The sequence below is a fragment of the Cygnus atratus genome, chromosome 9, assembly GCF_013377495.2.
Source record: "Cygnus atratus isolate AKBS03 ecotype Queensland, Australia chromosome 9, CAtr_DNAZoo_HiC_assembly, whole genome shotgun sequence".
Classification (NCBI taxonomy): Eukaryota; Metazoa; Chordata; class Aves; order Anseriformes; family Anatidae; genus Cygnus; species Cygnus atratus.
In genome coordinates this window covers 11,869,764-11,889,914 of record NC_066370.1, presented here as the reverse complement: position 1 = coordinate 11,889,914, position 20,151 = coordinate 11,869,764, and the positions used below count along the sequence as shown (strand labels likewise).

The following is a 20,151-nucleotide window of genomic DNA, read 5'->3' as shown; positions in this document are numbered from 1 at the left end:
CTTCAGGGTCTATCCTTCCACTTTGTTCTTTGGTTCTTTTTCTAAATGTCAAAAGCTGTTTCCGTATCGTATGAGATGGAGAAACAAGTGGGGGTGAAAAGATTACTGGAGCATGCAAAAAATGCCTCCAAGCTGCTTGCTTAGGGTGAGGCTGGCTTGTTACCATTCATGCAGCGTCTGGTAATGTGGGGTACACCTCACAGTTTAATTTTTAAAGTGTGGTGCTAGGGAGAGGGACTACTGGTTTATGGAGGTAATTTAAAAAAAAAAGTCTATCCAATTTTCAGAAGGTAAGCTGTCAGCACAGGTACAAATACCAGGCTATTTCACCCCAGGCAGAAAAGGCTTTATGCTCCCCCTCTCTCAGAAATGTGCATTTCTCCACCTTTCCTATCTTCCTCTCTGCTGGCAGTTAGCCATGTATAATGTCATACTATACATGCCAGAGCACGTGAACCCAACAATGCTGCCTTCTGGCAAGCACAGCTTGCTTTTGGGGACCCTAGGGCCTCTCTACTAAGCCTGCTGCTACACAGCTGCTTCGGCTCCAACCCTAGCCTTGAGCTGCTCCCCCTCAGCCGGTGCCACTGAAACGTGGTAAAGGCGTGCACTTCTGTCCCAGGGGGTCAGTGCTGGCCCTCTGCTGCTGCTGCCTCACAGCTGGTGCTGGGGGAGCTCAGAACCGTAGTCCTGGCAGCCTAGTGAGTAACTCAACCCTGGTAACAATGTTCTGAACCCTGGTGCTAAAAAGCTACAGTAAGTGAATGCCCCTAGTGGCTGTTCATAGTGAAGAGGTTCCCTGCAGGAGACCAGCAAATGGTGCTAATTGCACAGGGACATTCTCATTAAAGAGGAAAATGCTCCTGCTGAAAGACTTCAGGTGTTACCTTGGCAGAGGCATAGTCAGCACCATCCAGGAAAACTACTGAAAGCAAAAACTCAATGAAAAGTGAAACGTCTTTGGTCGGGGCTGAGAAAAGCAACACTTCTGTGGCGACGCTGTCCCCTCTCCCCCGAGTGTGGCCCTTGGCAGGGATAGCGAGCTCAGGAATAAGAGGCTGAGATAGTTTTATATCAAGATGCTATTTACTTTCAACAGTCATTCAGCGGGATTATAACATATCTAGACAATCCACATGTGTACACCTATGACAGTTATTTTTTTTTAAAAAAAAGAAGACACTAATAAATTAAGTACATATAACTTACAGGGACAATGGCCGTTGTGACAGTGGTAGTGAAGAGTGGATCTGCAGTCACCTGTCTTCCCTACAAGGCAAATGCCAAGTGAGCAGGCTGGAAAAATTCCTCTTAAGCCTCCTACCTGCAGTCTCAGAGACCACAACCCTAAAACAGCCTTGGAGAATGCACAGGTCGGCCTCTGTATGTCCCATTTTCACAGGGATCTCAGCAATCCTCCATCCTCACAACAACCAACACTTTCTTTTTTCTTTCACTACACTACTTCCTTGTTCCTTTTTCTACTACACAAATACTAAAATAAAAGCTCATCAAAACCATGTCCAACAGCATTTTATGGCATTTACTTTACTTCAGTCCATCTGTAGAGGCAAACAAATATGACAGCTTTACAAAAACAGAAACTGCAACCATTTCAGCTTTAATACAGAGATTTAATAGAGTCCTCACACACTAATTCTCCATCTAGAATCCAGTGACTTTTACACCTTCATTAGAAATGGAAGATGGATCCCACCCCATATTTAAAGGTATGAGCAGGGATTTTCAAAAGTCTTTACATAACACAGAAGCATAAGCAACAGTGATGTTCAGAGAACCTTGTTCTCCTATATTGCTTAAATGCCTTGAAAATATCACCCACATAAGGGTGAAGAGTGTTTGCCATCCCATGCCTTAAGTAATGCCTACTACAGGATAAAAGAACTCTGGAGCTGTGATATGAGAATAGCAAGTGACCCTCTCAGCGTGCACCATAGCAGAGTTCGGAGGAAAAACCACGCACCCTACCTGTATCAACCCGCAATATACTGACATCTCAACAGCTTGGTTCATTCCTCCCCCTTCCCCCAGAAAATCATTGCCTTGGCAGCCTCCAAGTAGCAGAATTGTTCTATAAGAGCTGCTGTTTCTGTTCCCAATGAACTCTTTAAGCTATATGTGTATCTGTGGGGCCCCCGTTAGTCTAAGGCAAGTGCGCCGGCAGGTTGACATTAACAGCAGCAAGACTGGCTGTGCAGGCAGCCGCGAGCATCAGGGGAAGGGAACTGCTGGGAGCCAGCAAGCCTGACGCCAGCACCTGTGAGCTGATCACACCACTGACAGCTGCTGGTTTCCTCCCACATATGCCGATCATCCAGTCAAAACGTAAAAACAAGGTGTCCTTTGCCTTCAGGGCAGGCAAGGGTGTTAGGGTACAGGTACAACTGGAACAATATACCTTCCACAGTGTGTGCACACCAAAGCTCTGCAGTTGTTAGGTTCTCTCTAAGCGGGTTCAACTGGAGCAGACTTGACCCTCTCCCATACCCTTCGGAGTGGATGTGATCCCTGTCTGCAATTCCCTAGCTCCCCCGTTCCATACCAGGTGGAAATGAGCTTCCTGGTTCTTTGCTTTCTCAACTCCAGAGACTCCTGTTTCCACCTGCCTCCTTTCCTGATGTTTATGGCAGAGATCCAGCTCTGCCCCCCCTTCAGTCTGAGTGACTATCCTTCTTGTCCTTTGGAAGCAAGAGACTTGACCTTGCAGGAGAGCTGGTTGCCCTCTTGATCACCTCCATCCACCTGGCAAGAAAGGAGTAACAGGGCATTAGAAGTGCTTAGCCCCTCCCTCACCGACACAATCTCATGCTTTTGTTATGAGTATGATTACTTTTACCAAACCTCATGAAATATCTGTTTCCCACCATAGAGTTGTGGCAAATACACTGCAGAACATGGCTGCCTGTTCAAGGAACAGCTCTACAATGCTTTGAGCTCCCAAGAGCTTTTATTAGAGCAAATCATGTTCTCTTATAACTGTACAGAAGTGTTCATCTGAGGAGGACGAGCTACCAACATTTTTCTTAGTGGTATGGATTGTTTCTTACAATCAGCTAGGTTACAGACTTGCTCATATGGAATAAAATGAAGCAACAATGAAGAAAACAAGACAAACAGCAACTGCGAATTACATTTTTTCCCCTTGAAATTACTCTCTGAAACCAGTGGATTAAAGAACACAACTCTGCTGTCTCAGGTAACTGATATGTACGCTGCTCACAAGTGTGTGATGCTCTACCCAAGGAAGGGGAAAGTACATGGTGTTTTCTCTTTCTCACTAAAAGCACACAAACAAACAAGCAAAAACCCCAAGAAGTACCCTGCAAGGCAAAAAGCAACACAAGGGTTTTAAACAGCTAACGTAATAGCAAAGTTTTGTATGTGACGGATTTTAAACACAATTTACTTTGGACTGTATGTGTAAGCCCCTGATAAACTTTATTACAGAGAAAGCAGTAAACTGAAAAAGCACCACAGCACTCACTGTTCTCAGCCTTGTCTTATAACTTCTGTTTCTTTGGAGACTGAGAGGAGGAAAAAAAAAAGGTATTCTTACCAGAATTTTTACTGAACTATAAATCTGACTCCCTAGACCCAGTGGGGCTGAGCATCTCACAGCCCTTCCATCTATGTTGCTCCCCAGCCCCAAGAAAGCTCCAGACTCTGGAGAGAAAGCAGAGCCCACAGCTCTAGGTGTAACCACCAGCCTTTCCCTGTAAGGATAGCACTTCTGGTTACAGGTACGAAGAGGAAGGAAACTTCATTACTGAGAATGTGCTGGGTGCTCTGTAAGGTCCCTCAGACCAGGAAGTAGTCAGGAGTAAAGAGAGGGCTCTGCATTATCAACCAGTGAGTTGACAGCACGTTATATACTAAGAAATATATACAGAGAAAACATAAAATTACCTCTCAAAGGTGTATTTGCTCTCAGCCCTGAAGAAATACACATGGGATTTGAACTGCAGCTTGAAGACATAATCCTTCTGAATGCCATCTGCCTCTACAGGGGAGCTGACTGCGTAGCCAAGCAGCGGGAGACTGGCCAAGGGATAATCGTCCTGGAAGAGCCAAACAGCACGGCCGTACTGTGAGACATCCCCTGCCACACAGCTCCCAGCACTGCTGCACTGTATAGTTTAGGGGCTTTGTATATTTGCTTAGGAGCGAACGGGAGGAGGAGCTGCCTCTATCTCTTGTGAAGCCTGTGCTAGGTGATAAGATTTCCCCCAGCTCCTCGCACTGTATTACAAGAGTTACTTGCTGCTCTTCCCCCGCCCTCCACTGCCTGCTGGGCTCTCCCTTTTCCCCTCCTCAGCAACTCTCTGGAATCCCAAGCACAGATCTAACATGAAAGCTAAAATATCCTTCCCAAAAGAAGTACGCCCCCAAGAAGCCAGAAAAGAATAAACAGGTTTGGGGGTTAATAAGATGAAAAGGCAGGCATTGCACTGCAGCACAGCTTGTTACAAAAAACAGATGCTGAACACACCCCTGGCAGAGAAATTCCTGATGCCTGCGTAACTGTTAACTGTGCTACAGCCCCCAAGTGAGAGCAGGTAAGAGACAGAGACTGCCAAAAGGCTGCTAATTCCCTGACCTCCCTTAGTGGAAGCATCGTGAGACCTCTTTCCCCTCAAATACAGCAGGTGAGCACCATTAACAGAAATGAAAATCTTGATTACATGCTGCAAGGAGGGCCTGCAGCCTTACAGAGACTTGCTTCATTAATTACTACCTAGTCTTTCACTGGTTACTCTCCAAATCACAATGAGAAAGGCCTGTAGCTGAAAGCAAAGGATCTCCAGGGTCCCCGCACTACCCCAAACACCATCCCTCTCAGCTACGTTGGCTCACCTGGTGCGTTTTGTAGAAGAACAGGCAGAAGTTGGTGAAGACGACCCACAGTTTCTGCCACCCGTTGCTGTTTTTGAACTTCCTCAGCAAGTACCCAGAGAGCTGGTTCTAGCACAGAATGAAAAAGAAAACTGCCATGAAACCACAGATCTCTGCCTTTGGGAAAAATAAGTCAGCTGATGCAGTTAAAGAGCCTGAGGCTCTCGGATATAACTGTTTCTGCATAAAACAGCACCTGCTCCCATGTTTTAAAAGGCCTCCTGGATATTTCATATGGTAACTGAATGTATCTTCACATCACCAACTCTAGAAAGCAATCATGCTCTGTTCACATGCCAGTGATGAGCAAACTAGCAATTTCTCTCCCCTGATACGAAGTTACTTGATGTTTAACTGCTCACTGGATCTCAGTGTCACATCAGGCAGCACATGGCAGAGTGCCACACAGACTCAGCCGTCCAGCCCCCACTGTCCTGTGCACTCTATGGCCAGGGAAACAGCGACAGCCATAAGGGCATTCATCCCTTTATTCACTTTTTTTTTTTTTCATGCAAAAAAAATAAGTACAAGACACTGCACGAGAAAGAAAATAAAGCAGCAGAGGAAACAAAGGCTGGTGATGGAAGCCAGAGCTGTGGACAGGAATGCAACAGCTAGCTAAGCCAAGCCCCACGTGAAAAGCAGGCTGCAGGGAAGTGCTGTGCTAGTTAAATGTTGCCATTCTGGAGGCAGAGTCACCCAACATTTGGGCAATGGGGCAAGGAAACCTACAGCATGGAATGAAAGCAAATGGATTTTAAAATTAGAGAAAGACAGCACGCAGCGGAATTACACAGAGAACCACTCTGGGAAGCAGAAATAGAAGGAAAACCTGTACCAACGAGGCAATATTGCAACTCCTCTGCTGGATAAATGGGGCATCCTCGTGCTAGCACAACACACGGGTTCACTAAGCAACTATGGAGTGAGAAGTTGCACATTGTACTTGGCATCCCATGGCTCCTCCCACCAGCGCAGAACTTGAGAGGCATTTTTACCTGGATCATGCACAGGTAATCAGACAGGGATAGGCTCTGGTTCCGGTACCAACAAACATGGGTGATTGTGTTGGGCCGTTGGGCCTGGCCCAGCAAATAGCGAGGAGGAAGCTCTGGAGAAACAGCAAGAGAGCAGAAAACTGAGCAGAGAAGAGGGGGAGAGAAAGAGAAAAACAGACCATTAGGATAAGAAAAGTGATGCCTGTTAAAGGAAAATGGATCGTGGAAAAAAATGACGGTGTTAGAACACAAAACAGAACGATGTGAGAGGATGCTGCAGGAATTCACAGGTTTAATGCCAGAGCCTGTGGGGGCAGGTATTGTTATATGGATACCGAACAGTGAGAAGGTGCTTTTCCCAAGGGTATCATCAAGGAAAGGAAGGCTTCTTCCCTCCAATAGAAACCACTTTCTTTGCTGGCTGTAATGCCCAACTTCTGGACCCTAAGCCTGTAATCTGTAAGAGCTCCCTTACTGAGCTATTAGTACGTGCCACACACCATGAAAACGCAGAAACCTCACTGCCCAACTTTTAAGTTCTTCCATTAAACAAAAAATACCTTAACTGCAGGGCAAGGAAGGCACAAATACACAGATACATTGTCTTATTGCTGTTTGGCTAGCGAGTAACCTCCTTTTCCTCTTCTTGGTATTTAGGGTATCTCCCACTTCTGGGAATCTTCCAAGTATGCCAGCCTCCAGGAAGGTTTCCTAGCCAATTAAACCCACTGAACTGCCTCCTAATGTTAAACTGAGATGCCAACGCAAGCAGCACGCAGAACAGACATCTGTCTCAAAACGTGCAGGCCTCAGAAACAAAACGTGCCATCAGTGCTGCCCCAAGCCACACCAAGGGGTAAGACCCAGCAGAACAGCAGCCCAGCAAACACGTAATAAAGCTCTGTTCGGCCTAACCCAATACCGGTCTAAACTCCCCCTGCAAGGTTCATTAAACGCAAATGAATAATTCAGGCCTAGGATATTACGGTTTCCTATGAAATTTCCCTCCTTCAGCACATTTTCTGAAACAAAGGCCTGCTGCGGGGACAGCGCGGTGCACGTGTTTGGCAGACACGCAGACATGCATGAAGGTGAGCAAGCATGCAGCGGCCTTTTCATCACCCATGCTCTCCCACAGACAGCAGAAGTGCTTCAATGGCAAAATGGAGCATGTAGTGGAGGATGAGCAGAGGCTGAGCGAGCCAAGACGGACAGAGGAAGACGTGAGAGCTGCGCCCTGCGGGGTACCTCAACAGCCACACTGTGGTCAGTCATGGAGACGCTGGTGTTGCGGTACCAGCACACGTGCATGGTTGTGTTGGCACGGTGGTGGCTCTGCCTGTCCAAGGAGCTACGAGAAGAGTGTATGTCATCTTCGGACTCCTGTTCTAGAGAGACCTCATCAGAGGATCCTGGGGGAGGAGAATTCAGCAGCGGTTTAAGAAAATTGTGCAATACAAAGAGCAAGAGGAGCAGGGATTCCTGTAAAAAGAACAACTGTCTTTCCTCTTGCAATGGCCCATTTTTGAAATACATCAACTTGAATGTTACACAACTCCTAAAAGTCACTCTGAGCAGATAATTTTGGCTTTCATTACTCAGCTCTGCTTTGGGCAGCTGACTCAATGTTCCAGGGCAAGGGAGGAAAAATAAAAAATAACGAACAAATACCCCACACTTCACCTTCAGCTGATCCTTAGGGAGGAACAGAAAGCACTCTAGGAAGGGATACTACAAATTTCACCACATCCACAACACCAGAGATATGCACAAAGAATGCTGGGCTATAAAACAACTTGCTGAACTCCGAAGAAACCACTGAATTTAAGGACAAGAAAACACAACCTGGTTAAATGGAGAAAGTATCTATATAAGAGATGAATAAGGACCTTATAAAATGAACAATTCTGCAGCTGGAGCATCTCTGCTGCAATTAGAGCTACCAGCAACATCAGTCAAGGAAGACAAGCATATTTACTTTAACTAAGACATGACAAGAGTACAAGAGCTCTCCAACAGCATATGAATAATAAAATACGCCATTTATGTCATCAAATTTACAATGGGAAAAATGAGAAGGACTCAATGCCTGACACGTTTCGAGAAGGCAGGAAACATCACTTACTGTTGGAGCGATTGCATACGGAGTTGTCCAGAAGCATATCAGATTTCTCAGTAGATTTCTTGGCCATTTCAATTGCCATGTTCAGGTCTTCCATCCACTTTCCCATTTCCAAGCGGGTGCTGCAAGACAAACAGTGTGAATGGTGACCACCCCAGCCTGGAGCCATGGCAAAATGCAAGATTTCTAAACAAAGGCAAAAGTCACTGTCCAATACAATGAGCAGTCCCTTTCCATTACAATAAAATCAGAAAATTCCTCCAAAACACAAACTTTTCAGACAGGAAGCTGACTTCACATAGCCTTTACCACTATCTTCAAGCCTTAAAACAAGTTTAAAATAACCATTTTAAAACTTGGGCTTCACAAGAAAGAGAATGAATAGGCAGCCAAAGGGCCACATAATATCCCCATTCAGACCCGCCAGAATAATTTCAGTAATAGTTATTGTTCAAGACAAGGTTACTACCCGGCAGAGAAGCCTATAAATTTGAGGTTTAGCGCTCCAATTCTGTACTTTAGCGTACCCAACTCCAACTGCCTTTTAGGGGACAAAGCCTTCTAAAGCTGATCCTGAGAGAACAGGTGTAGTAGATATCTTAAAGTACATTTCAAATAAAAAGGCAAAAAAAGTACAATGTTGAAGAATATCACTGAAATACAAATATGTATGGTGCTTGGACACCAAACACAAAGTGCTAAACTAAAAAGGCAGCACAGTCTTAGTCAAATATTTTGCACATCCTGTCCTTTACAGCATGAATTGGTCAGGTTAGCAAAAAGATCAATAAAATTCATACATCAGCATACCAAAATGAATTACGCTATCTTCAGATGGATTTACTTGTGGTTAAGCAGAGCAACTTGCCTGATTAACAGCAGAATTAAAACCTGTACGATTCGTGTGTTAGCTTATGTATTCCACTGTGAGCATTTACAAAACCATTGCACATAAGCAAAGCCTGGTTCTATACATTGCATCTCTAAATGTACTACCGATCCTCCTTGCCCACCTTTTTTTTACCATTCAAAACACAGAAGTGTGAGTTACTGCAGAGACAGTTTTGGTGCAAAGGCAGTTTGGCATATTCTCTCCCTTACGTGGCGAGCATCCTGACTGCTGCCAACCAAATCCTGTCATTTCTGAGCATTTCCACACTTGGGAGCTAGCACCAGCTGATGCAGAAACTGCTTCCCACAGAGACTGCTGGGTCCCAGCGGTGCTGCTCTTATCCTCCCCACCTCAGGCTTTTCTTGAGCTGCTGTAGCTGCACCTGCCTGATGCAGTAATTCCTCACACCACGCTCGCTGCGTAAGTGACACTGACAAGAGATCAGTTCTCTCTCCAAGCAAGCCTTTACTTTTTCTTCTCATCTCCCAGCTTCCTCCATGAGATCTGTGCAGGAACTCTCTCCTCCTTGCATCAGTTTGCATGTTCTGGATTTTAATTCTTCTTGGTATTCTAAAATATTTGTATGTTCACATTTCAGTTTGTCTTCTGCTTTACAGCAGTTGTTTAGAGGATGCCACTGGCAACTCAGCTAACTAGAAAACAATGCAATAGCAACGTTATTGCTGCTGCTGTGTTTGATAATACACCGTTCTTTTAGATAAACTACTCCTTCCTAAAGCACAATATTGATACAGGAATTGTGAGGTGTCATGCATTTGTTTTGAAGTCATGTTTTCCAAAGGACACAAGAAACAACCCTGTCTCTACACCGAATCAAACAATAACTCTTTGGAGAAGGTATCTCTCAAACCTACATGTATTTGAGGAAAATAAATGTTACCTTGCTGCCACTACTATGTTTTTTTGTGCTGAATAGATTGTGAAGCAGTGTGGGACAGCCCATTCATTCTCACTCTCCTCCACCTGCAGAAAAAGAAAAAAAAAAAAAAGTTTTCCTCATCACTGTTCAGTGATTGGTAAAGACTAAAAACTCTTCCCTTTGGCTGGCTAGGAATTTGAGTCACACTATGACTAAAACTCAGTTGCAGGGAATGCAAAAACAGCTGCTCTTTTATGAATATCACCTACTTTAAGTCTGTTTTTGCTCTCTATAAAAATCTTTATGGTGTGTTTCTACTGCCATATCTCTAGCTGCATAGCACGACATTCAACAGGGTGAAGAAAGGAGGATTCTGAGCAGGATTCAGCTTACTACTTACCGGTGGGTCAAGCACTATCAGCTGCATATCAAACACAAAAAGAACAGTCCCATTAGAATATGGGGGGCAGGGACACAAGAGGATTGATTTCTTGCCTAAGTATGTACACAGCAAAAAAAGAAAAAAAAGACAAATCCATATTCCCAGATAAGCTTCTCAGTGTGGCAAGAACATTAATGGTCAAACGTGCTCCAGCTGCTTTGCTAATGAGATAGAAGGAATAAACTTATCCATGCAGACAAATCTTTGTTTAGCACGTAGGCTGAGGCACATGAAGGTCCAGCTCGTGACCAGCAGTACCACAGCTGCTCCCACTAGCCTGAAAGGCGTTTTCTGGTTCAGTCCTCACAGCCCTGAAGCAATGCCTCAACCTGACTTAAAGCATCCCAGTGCACAAGGAAATGACTTCGCAATTTCAAACCCCTTACCAACATCCCATGCAGAGGAAGATGTCCATGAATTTTGAATTGATTTGTCCCTGTAACCCCTTTGCTTGTGTACAGTAACATATCTGAGAACTGAAAAACAGAGGAAGAATACAATCAGTATTCTGCAAACAGCAGGTTGTAACAAGTATTTTTGACATTTTAAAAATCTGTTGTTTAAACATTACAGACAGAGGGAAAAACACCATTTCTTCATCACTTTGGCCTGCTTTCCTTAAAACAATCCTATTGTTTATTTAGAAGAGAGATAATTAATTTTAAGAATTCTGTTAAAACTATCTGCCATTAAGGAAATAGGCTGAACAGAGAGCACTATCACAGTCACCCTCTATAAAAAACCTTCAGAATAAATTTTTAGCTACGATTGCTTATTTTCATCATAAACATACGAGAACACACTTTCCACAACAGCTTTATCTTGAAGACCTTGAGCAGCCTGCAGAAAAGCAAAAGTAGCACCCACCAGAAAGAACATCCGCTGCTGTAAACCCTTCTTTGTGAGCTTGTACAGGCAACCTTCGCGGATAAATTCCTGCAGAGGAAAAGAAAAAGTAAGGCAAAGCTTTATTTTTCCCAAACACAGAATTTTTATGGTTCTTTGTTTTCATCCCAGAGTGTACAGATGTTGATTGGTACCCAGCAATGATCCCGAACAGATTTGTTAAATGCTAAACACCATTCCTTCTGTTTGGTAACATGAATCAGCTCCTTGCTGCAGCCAGCATTTAAATCAGTGAAGCAAGAGAAGGAAAACGAGCAGAGTTCCTGTTGGATTTCAGCAGTTCACCTATTACACTTACATCCCATTGCAGTGATTGCCATCACATCCCAAAAGCATAAGCGATGCTCCTGTGCTTATGCTCAGTATATCTAGCAAAAACAAACAAACATAAAAACCAAGCAGGAACTAAACAAGCTCCCACAAAAACAGTCACCAATGCGGCTTTGTCCAGTGGTGCTCCTCTCACCACTGCTATGTTGCCATGTGGTCTCAGTCCGCAAAGAGAGATTGCATCAGACACACGTAAGCAGAGTTGGCAGTGGACTTGTATTGAGTACATGACATACTGCTTCCCAACCAAATACAGAGTGCCGCGTCCCAGCATACCCAGTTTCTGCCATAACGGAAACATGAAACTGTAGCCAGAGTCTAAGCAGAAGCATTTTTATCTATTTCCCTACAGTATCACCAAGGACTAAATGTGACCTGCTATGTAGACAATTATTATACGAAGCCTTCACAGGCATTCTGGTAGAGGTGGTTACAGTAAATACATTGTTGAAATGGATTGCTTGGCAATAAAAACAACAAAGGCTGTAGAAACTAAGCGAAGTTACTTACCCTCCCAGGTGCCGTGAGATTATCTATACCAATCAAGTCATGCTGTAGCTCTGTCAGTTTCTGGAAATTCTCCAAGCGGATAAGACTGTGCTGTAGCTGAGAGGTCATCTCTGTGACTTCCTTCAGTGCATCTGTAGGGAAAATGGCACCAAACAGATCAGAACAGAGGAGACAAACTCAGGCCACAAATTTTAACCCTGGAAAAATGAATCTGAAATCAATAGCCAGATTTATTCTTAAGAAACATTTCATAGCTACACAGGGACAAAACAGAGATTAATTAGCAACTGCAAAGCGCTTCCTATGCTTCTGGAGATTATTTGGTATATGAGACATAGCACAACTAAAAAGTAACTACCATGTAGCCAAAAGTCAATTCCAAAATTAAGAACAACTATTTCTGCCAAAGATTACTTTATAAAAAATAAAATCTGCAAATGAAATAGTTTCTTTGAAAGTTCTCTTTTGCATTTTCCAAACTAACAGTTAAGGTAATTTTCTATCTGTTGCAGAAAAATTCAGAGCCCTGCACCAGAGCATGGCAGGAGACTGGCAAAGCCTGCTACTCAAAAATTTTAAAGAAGAACAAAATTAATTTTTAAACATAGCCTGAACATTTTTTGAACTAAGCTGCCTTCTGACAGTTTTCTGCTTGATGTATTCTTTTTTCTCAGATATTTAAATTAGAGAATTCGCTTAGCAGTTGTGTTTTCAACAATCTAAATCAAAACTTCTGTGTATTTCTCACAGTTGCATATGAGAATAAGAGATCCTGAATGAAGAAAAGGATAGTTTACATTGAATGGGTAGATAGAAGTAATGCTTACTGTCTCCCGCAGGGTACCTGCAAAATTTGTTATGTACAGGGGAGTGGGATTCTGCCTAGCACATATACAGCTGAGTGCTCACTCACTCCGGCAGTCTGCAAAGTCCCGGTGCTCCGCTGTGTAGTGCTTGCAAAGTCTCCCCAAGATCAGCTTGTAGTGCATTAGTCTCTGGATTGGTTTGAGCAGAAAAGTATTGAGTGGCAGATAGCAAACTTTCTGCAGCTCAAACTCCTTATAAACCATTTCCAGTTTCTTTAGGCGTTTAGTTGCTTTCTCCAGTTCTGTCAGGACCTCATCATGCTTCTGCAAGTAACTTGTAAACTCCTGTTGAATCATAAAAAATTACTCAGATTAAAGGAAAGTCTTCTACAGACTTCACAGTGAGTAAGAAGAAACAACTTTTCCCCTCTTTGCTTTTGTCTCAGACCATGACTTTGTAATCCAAGACTGCATACACTGTCATAAATACTGACAAAAAGCAGCATTGACTACATTATATGTTTTAACTGCTCTGTTAAAAAAGCAGTATTAAAATTAATAATATTTTCTTGATTGTCAACTGTTTGCTATTTATGTCAGCTGGGCTGATGTTTGCCTTTTATGAGAACTGACGGTACTATCACCAGTTAATGCTTTTCCATTCCAAGACAATTCTTGTTGATTACTGACTTCTTTCAAGTTAGGACAGGCAGAAGTGAGCTGAGGAATTTGTTCCTCTACTGCAACACAAATGTGACTGTCCCACAAAGGTCCTCTATTCCAAATAAAGGTGCCTTGGATTCAGAACAAACTCCTCCAGTTAAAATTATTCACATTTTGGAATTAATCAACCATATGAACCAGTGCCTCCATAGGGGATGGTTACAGTTATGCAAGTATAGCAAGACAGTGCAGCTAATTTAACAATCTTTCCTTGTCTTCTGCTGAGTAGCCAAAAAACATATAGCCTTTCCTCAAGGTAAATGTAGGTGGTCAAATAAGCAGCAGTTGTATAAAGCCTTGTTGTAAATATTGTTTTATTTTTGCTTAGCAATGTTAATTGTTTGCAAGTCATTTCAAGTTAATTTAAAATCCTAAACCTTGAAGTATCATCCTTGACAACAGGACAAAAATGAATCAACAACGCTGAGATTCCATTATTTAAATCCTTTAGCTACCTTTAGCGTACGCATATTCCTGAGCATGACATCTCCAATGCGTTGATAATCTCCTTTCATGTGAGCATTGGTTTTTCCTTCCCTGAAATGTATGTAAAAAGATGAAATAAGAAGATGCAGTCCATGAGAGAGGAAGACATTTCCATTTCCTCCCTCCAACCCGCCCATTACTTCAAGACAAAATCTTTAAGAAAGGCTTCCCAGGTATCTGCATATTTAAGAACTACTTTTGTAAAATTATGGTAATAAGTACTAATGTTAATCCTTCCTCTACCCATTTTTAGCTGCATTTCCTTTCCATGCATTTCCTAGCATTTCCATTTCACTGCTTGGGTTGAAAATTTGGTACAGTAAATGTGGAAGCAACATGTAGTAACAAAAACACACTTGGAAAACAGAGAAAGGAATAGAAATGAATTTTCCTGAAAGTCTATTACAGAGTTTAACCCTTCAGACTTCTGAATAAATGATGTATTATGATCCCACCCAAGTTTATGAATTTATTTTTTGTTCATACTTTGCTTACTATAATTTTTCATTTCCCTTACTCCAGATTCAGGTTGCTTTCATCTTATACAATGATCTGGATTGTTCTCTCTAGAGCAGAAAGCTTTCCAAGTGAGGCAGAATACCTGGGTATACAGCAGGCTACTTGATTCACCAACATAAAAAGGAAGAGAACAAAAATTAACTAATGTTTCAATATCACCAAGAGGAGGGAAAATCACCTTCTTCTGAATGATAATTAGATTCTTTACATATTACATCTCAGGCCAGGAGAAATTAGATTCTTTATATATTACGTCTCAGGCCAGGAGAAAGTAATACATAGATTAAAAGACTAAAAACATGCTCTTTAAAGTAAATTGTGCTGCAAGACTGAACTCTAATTACAAAACGTGTTTTCCAGATTTTCATCAGAGATTCGTTAACTGGAAGATATTGAAAAAGCTCACACATTATCTTTTTGACCTTGTGTTCCTTCTCTTTTCTAAGGCTAGAGAAATAACAAGAAGTTATATTACAAAAACCTTGGCCTGGCACACAATTCATATGAATACAGGATAGCATGTACAAGACAGTGCTTGGAAAATTTACTTATTTATTTTTTAATTATAATTACAATATTTTCCTTGACTCTATTTAAGCAGAAATACCAATTCAAATAGAGAAATACCAATTCAAATACAGACGAAGTACATTTTTGATGTGAGGACATAAGAAAAGGTTCTTTCTGACTGTTGGCCATGCACATGGCTATTAATGCTTACCAGAGCGATAACCTTTGCTCAATTTCTTTCAGAAAGCCTCGATGAAACTCATAAATTGGGTCTATGTTAGAGAAGAGTAATGTCATCAGGCCTTCTGGCATAGCATTCTCCTTGATGACTGCACTGCGAAACCACTGCAGGAAGAATCATAAATTATGTTTTTTTTCTCTGTTTAAGAAACGTACTCTATTTAAGGAATTTATCACCAGCATAAACATGCTTCTGCAGGGATGGGGGAAGGAGAAAGTGTATGAACAAGGAAACAGCAGAAAGGAAGAAGAAACATTTAGGGAAGATCTGAGAAAGATGAACAGATGTTATTCCTTTCCTTGCCAAACATTACAAATATGAGGCTTGTTATTGTTTCCAGGCATAAGCATGTTTCTTAATGCAATGATGAGATGGTTGGTAACGACTCTGAGGCACAGCAAATTACAGAGTAACTGCCACAGCTGATGTTTTATGTCTGCTTTTACTTCAAGGCAGAACCACAGCTCTTTCATAAAACTTGTAGCCATGTACAAGTTATTTAGCAGCTCGAGTTGTGTGTCACATATGGCCCTTTATTTTAAAACACTTTTAGTTCCCAGCTTTCTGTCAGGGATGGGAACATGACAGAAATCCTCTGAGGTACCATATGTTCCCCACTCTTTTAGGAAAGTTCTGGGAAGTCTGTAGGAGGAACCTCTGTGAGATGATGTTCACTGAATTCTCACAAAACACCTCAACTGACAACGTATGGCACAAAGAGCACAAACTTCTCTTTGATGAAATTAAAGCAATCATTTGTAGAAACACAGCAGCCACATCATGTTCAAGTCTGGAATAAGTAGAGAAATAGCTCTTAGAGAAAAAGAGTTGGAAACAAAGCTGTCATCCAACTCAGTCAGCTACTCTGGTCTTTCTCAACTCCTTAAAACGAGGAGGGGTAAAAAAATAATACAGGACTAAACCTCTCAAAACTCCATGGATCCTTAATACTCTTTGAAATTGTCATCTGCTCTCACGATCTGAAGGTTCACAAAGAATCCCAACGTGATGACAGCTAGATTATAAGCAGAGCTGACAGCAACAGCAATCGGTGAAGCTGAATACGCAACATTTTTAGGCTATCCTGATGTACCCCATGTTCAGAATTTTCTAAGAGAGATTTTGCCTAAACCACGAAATTATAAGATGTAGCTATTCGAGCTAATGATAAAGAAGTCTAAAGACGATATCTGCTCTGCAACACAAGGGCCTATATAACAAGGAAGGTAAGACCTACATGGCTCAAGGATCACGCTTTATTGGAAGACTTTCTTCTTCTGCTATCTGGAAGAAATTCCAAATTCTTCCAAATTAATTATTACAAATCTTAAGAAAAAGAAAAGCATTAAAGAAAGCTAAAACCCCTTACCACTGTAATAACTTCCAGGTCCTTTAAATATGTCCGTTCTGTAGCAAGAATCTCCTTCGCTATGAAGTATGCCTTGTCAGTTGGATAGCGCTGAAAGAATACACAATAATCAATAGATATTAAAATACACATGCTCTATCTATCACTAAGCACAAGCTCAAATCTTGCATACGTTCTTCCTTGCTGTAGGAAAACAGAACATCTGATTACTAACAGGACATCTCACATATTCTCAAACACTGAATTAACTATCAAGTATTTCAAGATTATTAAAAATAGTAATTGTTAAATTTCCATTTCAAAATCAATGGAGTACTTTACAAAGATATGGAAATGGTTATTCCAGATTTCCTAAACATTTACGTCATCAAATGAAGTACAGCAGATTCCCAGCGCTGCCCTTTTCCAGAACTAGTCTATTTCCGTGTAGAGCTTTCATTCCAACCCTCTGAAGACCACATTAAGCTCCCACAAAAATCAGACTGTATGGGCTGTTGGCTGCATGGCTGATCCACGGTCACGAGAGCATCACGCTGCTCTGCCAATGCAATGGCGGAGATGCAAGAGCAGGTGGTGGGTATCAGGGCCTTCCAACACTCCTGTCCCCAGCTGGAGCACTGCTTATCCTAAAAATGCAGATGCATCACAACTCAGGGTCGAGCGAGTATCCTGACAGGACAGATCTGACAGTGCTAGTAAGTGTACCACAGAAAAATCACCATGTAAACACCTTGAAATAGGAAGAACATTTACACTTGGAAAAGGTTCTCCCAGTTTTGCAAATGATATTTTTTTCAGCGTAAAAAAAACATGGAAACAATCACTGTATTCAATCACCTTTGCAGTCATCTTCTCCCTGACACCAGGCTGCTATTTAAAGAAAAGAGAACAGAATGGACATGGAAGCACAAAGCAAGGAAATGGTGCAAACAGATGTTCAGGCATTGCAACGAACCAAAATCGGAGTTAGCAAGAAAACATACATTAATAAAAACCATGAAAGTAATATTAAGAAACTAATCACGTTTCAAGCTAAGATGCTGCATTGTTTCCTCAACTCACTGCCGTTCCTCAGTCCTGTGCTGAATCCTCGTGTGGTAAAAGTAAGTGACGGGTAAGCCATCCAAGTTATGGGAAAAATCTGTCTTCGCCATCTCTGTTCGTCTTGTGGGTAACATCTCTGATTTTTTTTTCTCCCTTTTCCTTGTATGTATCAAGTTAATAAAAAAAATCTCCTTTTTATTAATATTTATGTTATATTTCATCAAGTAAAGCCACTTCAGTTAACACTGGTGAAATCATGGAAGAAATGAAGAACATGGAGAAATCGTGGAAGGTCAGTCCACCTCCAGGGAACCTCAACTGGAACAGACACAGCACTGTACGCTGAAACTGCTTGCTGTCATCATGGTTAACAGGGACACAGAGAATCCTGTCGTCATGGTTAATGTGGGGACACAGAGGAAAACTCAAGGTTGTTGAACATTTGAAGTTCATTTTTTTCCCCACCTGTGCAAAGCCTGATGGAAGTCTTACCTTTATCTGTGCTGTGACCTTATTTTACAAAGTGTTTCTAACTTGAAATAACAGGCAATGTTCTTGAATATAAAATCTAATTAGCTGATACATACATGCCCTGATTAACCAAGTAGAAGGACAGTAGCATTGCTACCCTTAAAATCAAAGCTCTATTAATAGTGATTTCCAAGATTACATTTTTCTTACACAGCAAGATGCAAAAGTGCTGCGAAATTTAACTTAAAATATTGGCTTCAGCCTGTGCTTGTTTCACTTAAAATACTGCCTGTGGAGATTGACACCTTTGAGGTCTCAGCAGCTGGCCAAGCTTAAAAACAATTACAATTTAAAAAAAAAAATCCCTTCAAGGATTATAGTTTTTATCCACTAGTTTCAGCCCAAAAGAGAACTCACACTGCTTAGATATCAGACTTTGCAAAATGAGATGGAAAGGATTGGACTTCAGCATTTAGAACAGACAATGAAGATACTGTTCATTATTTCCAGGCTATGTTATGCCTGTTATAAGGATAAATGAGAACAAACATTCAGAAACAACAAAAACAAAAAAACCCTGAACTATTAAAAATTAATAGTAGAGCAATCTGCCAAAGCTATAAACTCGTACGCCAACCTACAAAATAACTGAGACTACGAGTTATACCTTCTCTATTACAGAACAACTTATTTGTACCTGGATACACCTTATGATACTCCGTCTATTACAGTGTTACATCCACACACAAATTACTGAAGCTTTTCAAAATCTAGCTGGCTTTGCCCATACCTTGTCCTGTATCTGCCTTACAAACGCAGCACAAAAGGCCCCATTTTATGATCCTTCGCACTTTTACCTCAAAAGAGTCTAACTTAGACAGCAAGGCTGAAAGTTGGGGTAGGTGGGTGGAAACAACCCACAGAATTCCATCTCAACTCCAATTACTTGTTAAACCTTCCTCTCTCCTGCAAGCATTTTTCACAGCACGTTCACAATATGGGTGATTCTTAACAGCAGCACACAGTCTGATGCAGTTAGTCTGGAGTCTCCAGAGCTGTCCTGCCAAAAGCTCCCTGTTCCTCGTACACTGCAGTACGTGGCTCCATGTAGCTTCAGGACAGATCCCACAAAGGTCACCCTACCGTTAGAGAACAACCACAGGAGGACTGAGCTTTGGAAGCACTAACACCAGAATAGCGTCTTTGCTCTTGGTGAGATTTCTGTATATTTGCTGCTTTGTTTCTGTATATTACCTGCAGCAGCTGAGAGCCTGAACTCACTGTGTAGAGATCTCCATGCCTTTGAACAGCACCAATCCATTTTGGGAGCAAGCACAGGTCAAAAACACCTCTCTATGGGCTTTGACAAAAAACAGCTAGGTAATAAACAAAGCAAGTTAAAAAACAATGCATTGACAATGCACTGCCCCTTAACTAACTGAAAATACTTCTTAGCAGGAAGGCTGGATAGCATCATGGAAGTATGTGAATAAAGACATTCAAACCTTCTTAACACCACGTGAAGTCCCCATCACCAATTTCACAGTATGTTTCAGAAAAATAATAGGGAAGTGGCGCTTGAGATCAAGGAGACAAACCAGATACTCTAATTACTGGAGCTGGTGCACGACATCAAGACTGCTTGCAAAAAGAACTGAGATGAAACGAGAGGGAGTAAGCTTGCACCTGCTGGCACCAAGAAGCACCCAAAGACATGGTGAAGACAGCAAACAGCATGGGCCTGTGGACTTCTTGCCCGAGGATCTTGACAGAGGTAAGATTAGAACATGAGATGGAGAGAGCAGAAAATCAAGAGCAAAGCACATGAGGTAGTTTCTTCTTGAAGGCTGCAGTGTGGCCATTGACTCCATAAGGAATGGTGCTCAGATGGCAAAGCCTTACACGCACTATAATGGAATGCCCTGGTTCTTTCTTGAGTACAAAAGATACCAAAAGCCTGGCTGATCACTAACACTCTGCAAAGCAAG

The 20,151-nt window shown here is 42.0% G+C and overlaps 1 protein-coding gene across 5 annotated transcripts in view; it reads right to left on the bottom strand.

Annotated features, from left to right (window-relative positions):
- Nucleotides 1-9: 9 nt before the first annotated feature.
- Nucleotides 10-20,151, bottom strand: part of FARP2 (FERM, ARH/RhoGEF and pleckstrin domain protein 2) — an 86,074-nt gene continuing 65,932 nt past the window's right edge. For 2 of the 5 annotated variants that reach the window (XM_050712638.1, XM_035544480.2), the window contains exons 15-27: nt 16,649-16,738; nt 15,250-15,383; nt 13,979-14,060; nt 12,908-13,145; nt 11,995-12,125; nt 11,116-11,184; nt 10,635-10,724; nt 9,828-9,910; nt 8,038-8,156; nt 7,161-7,324; nt 4,876-4,983; nt 3,928-4,079; nt 12-2,763 (exon numbers count right to left, since the gene is read on the bottom strand). In XM_050712638.1, the coding sequence (XP_050568595.1) occupies nt 2,673-2,763; nt 3,928-4,079; nt 4,876-4,983; nt 7,161-7,324; nt 8,038-8,156; nt 9,828-9,910; nt 10,635-10,724; nt 11,116-11,184; nt 11,995-12,125; nt 12,908-13,145; nt 13,979-14,060; nt 15,250-15,383; nt 16,649-16,738 (1,551 nt within the window). In that variant the 3' untranslated portion in view covers nt 12-2,672. Of the gene's footprint in view, nt 2,764-3,927; nt 4,080-4,875; nt 4,984-7,160; nt 7,325-8,037; nt 8,157-9,827; nt 9,911-10,634; nt 10,725-11,115; nt 11,185-11,994; nt 12,126-12,907; nt 13,146-13,978; nt 14,061-15,249; nt 15,384-16,648; nt 16,739-20,151 lie in introns of all 5 variants that reach the window. The other 3 variants (XM_035544482.2, XM_035544481.2, XM_050712639.1) reach the window with 2 other exon arrangements.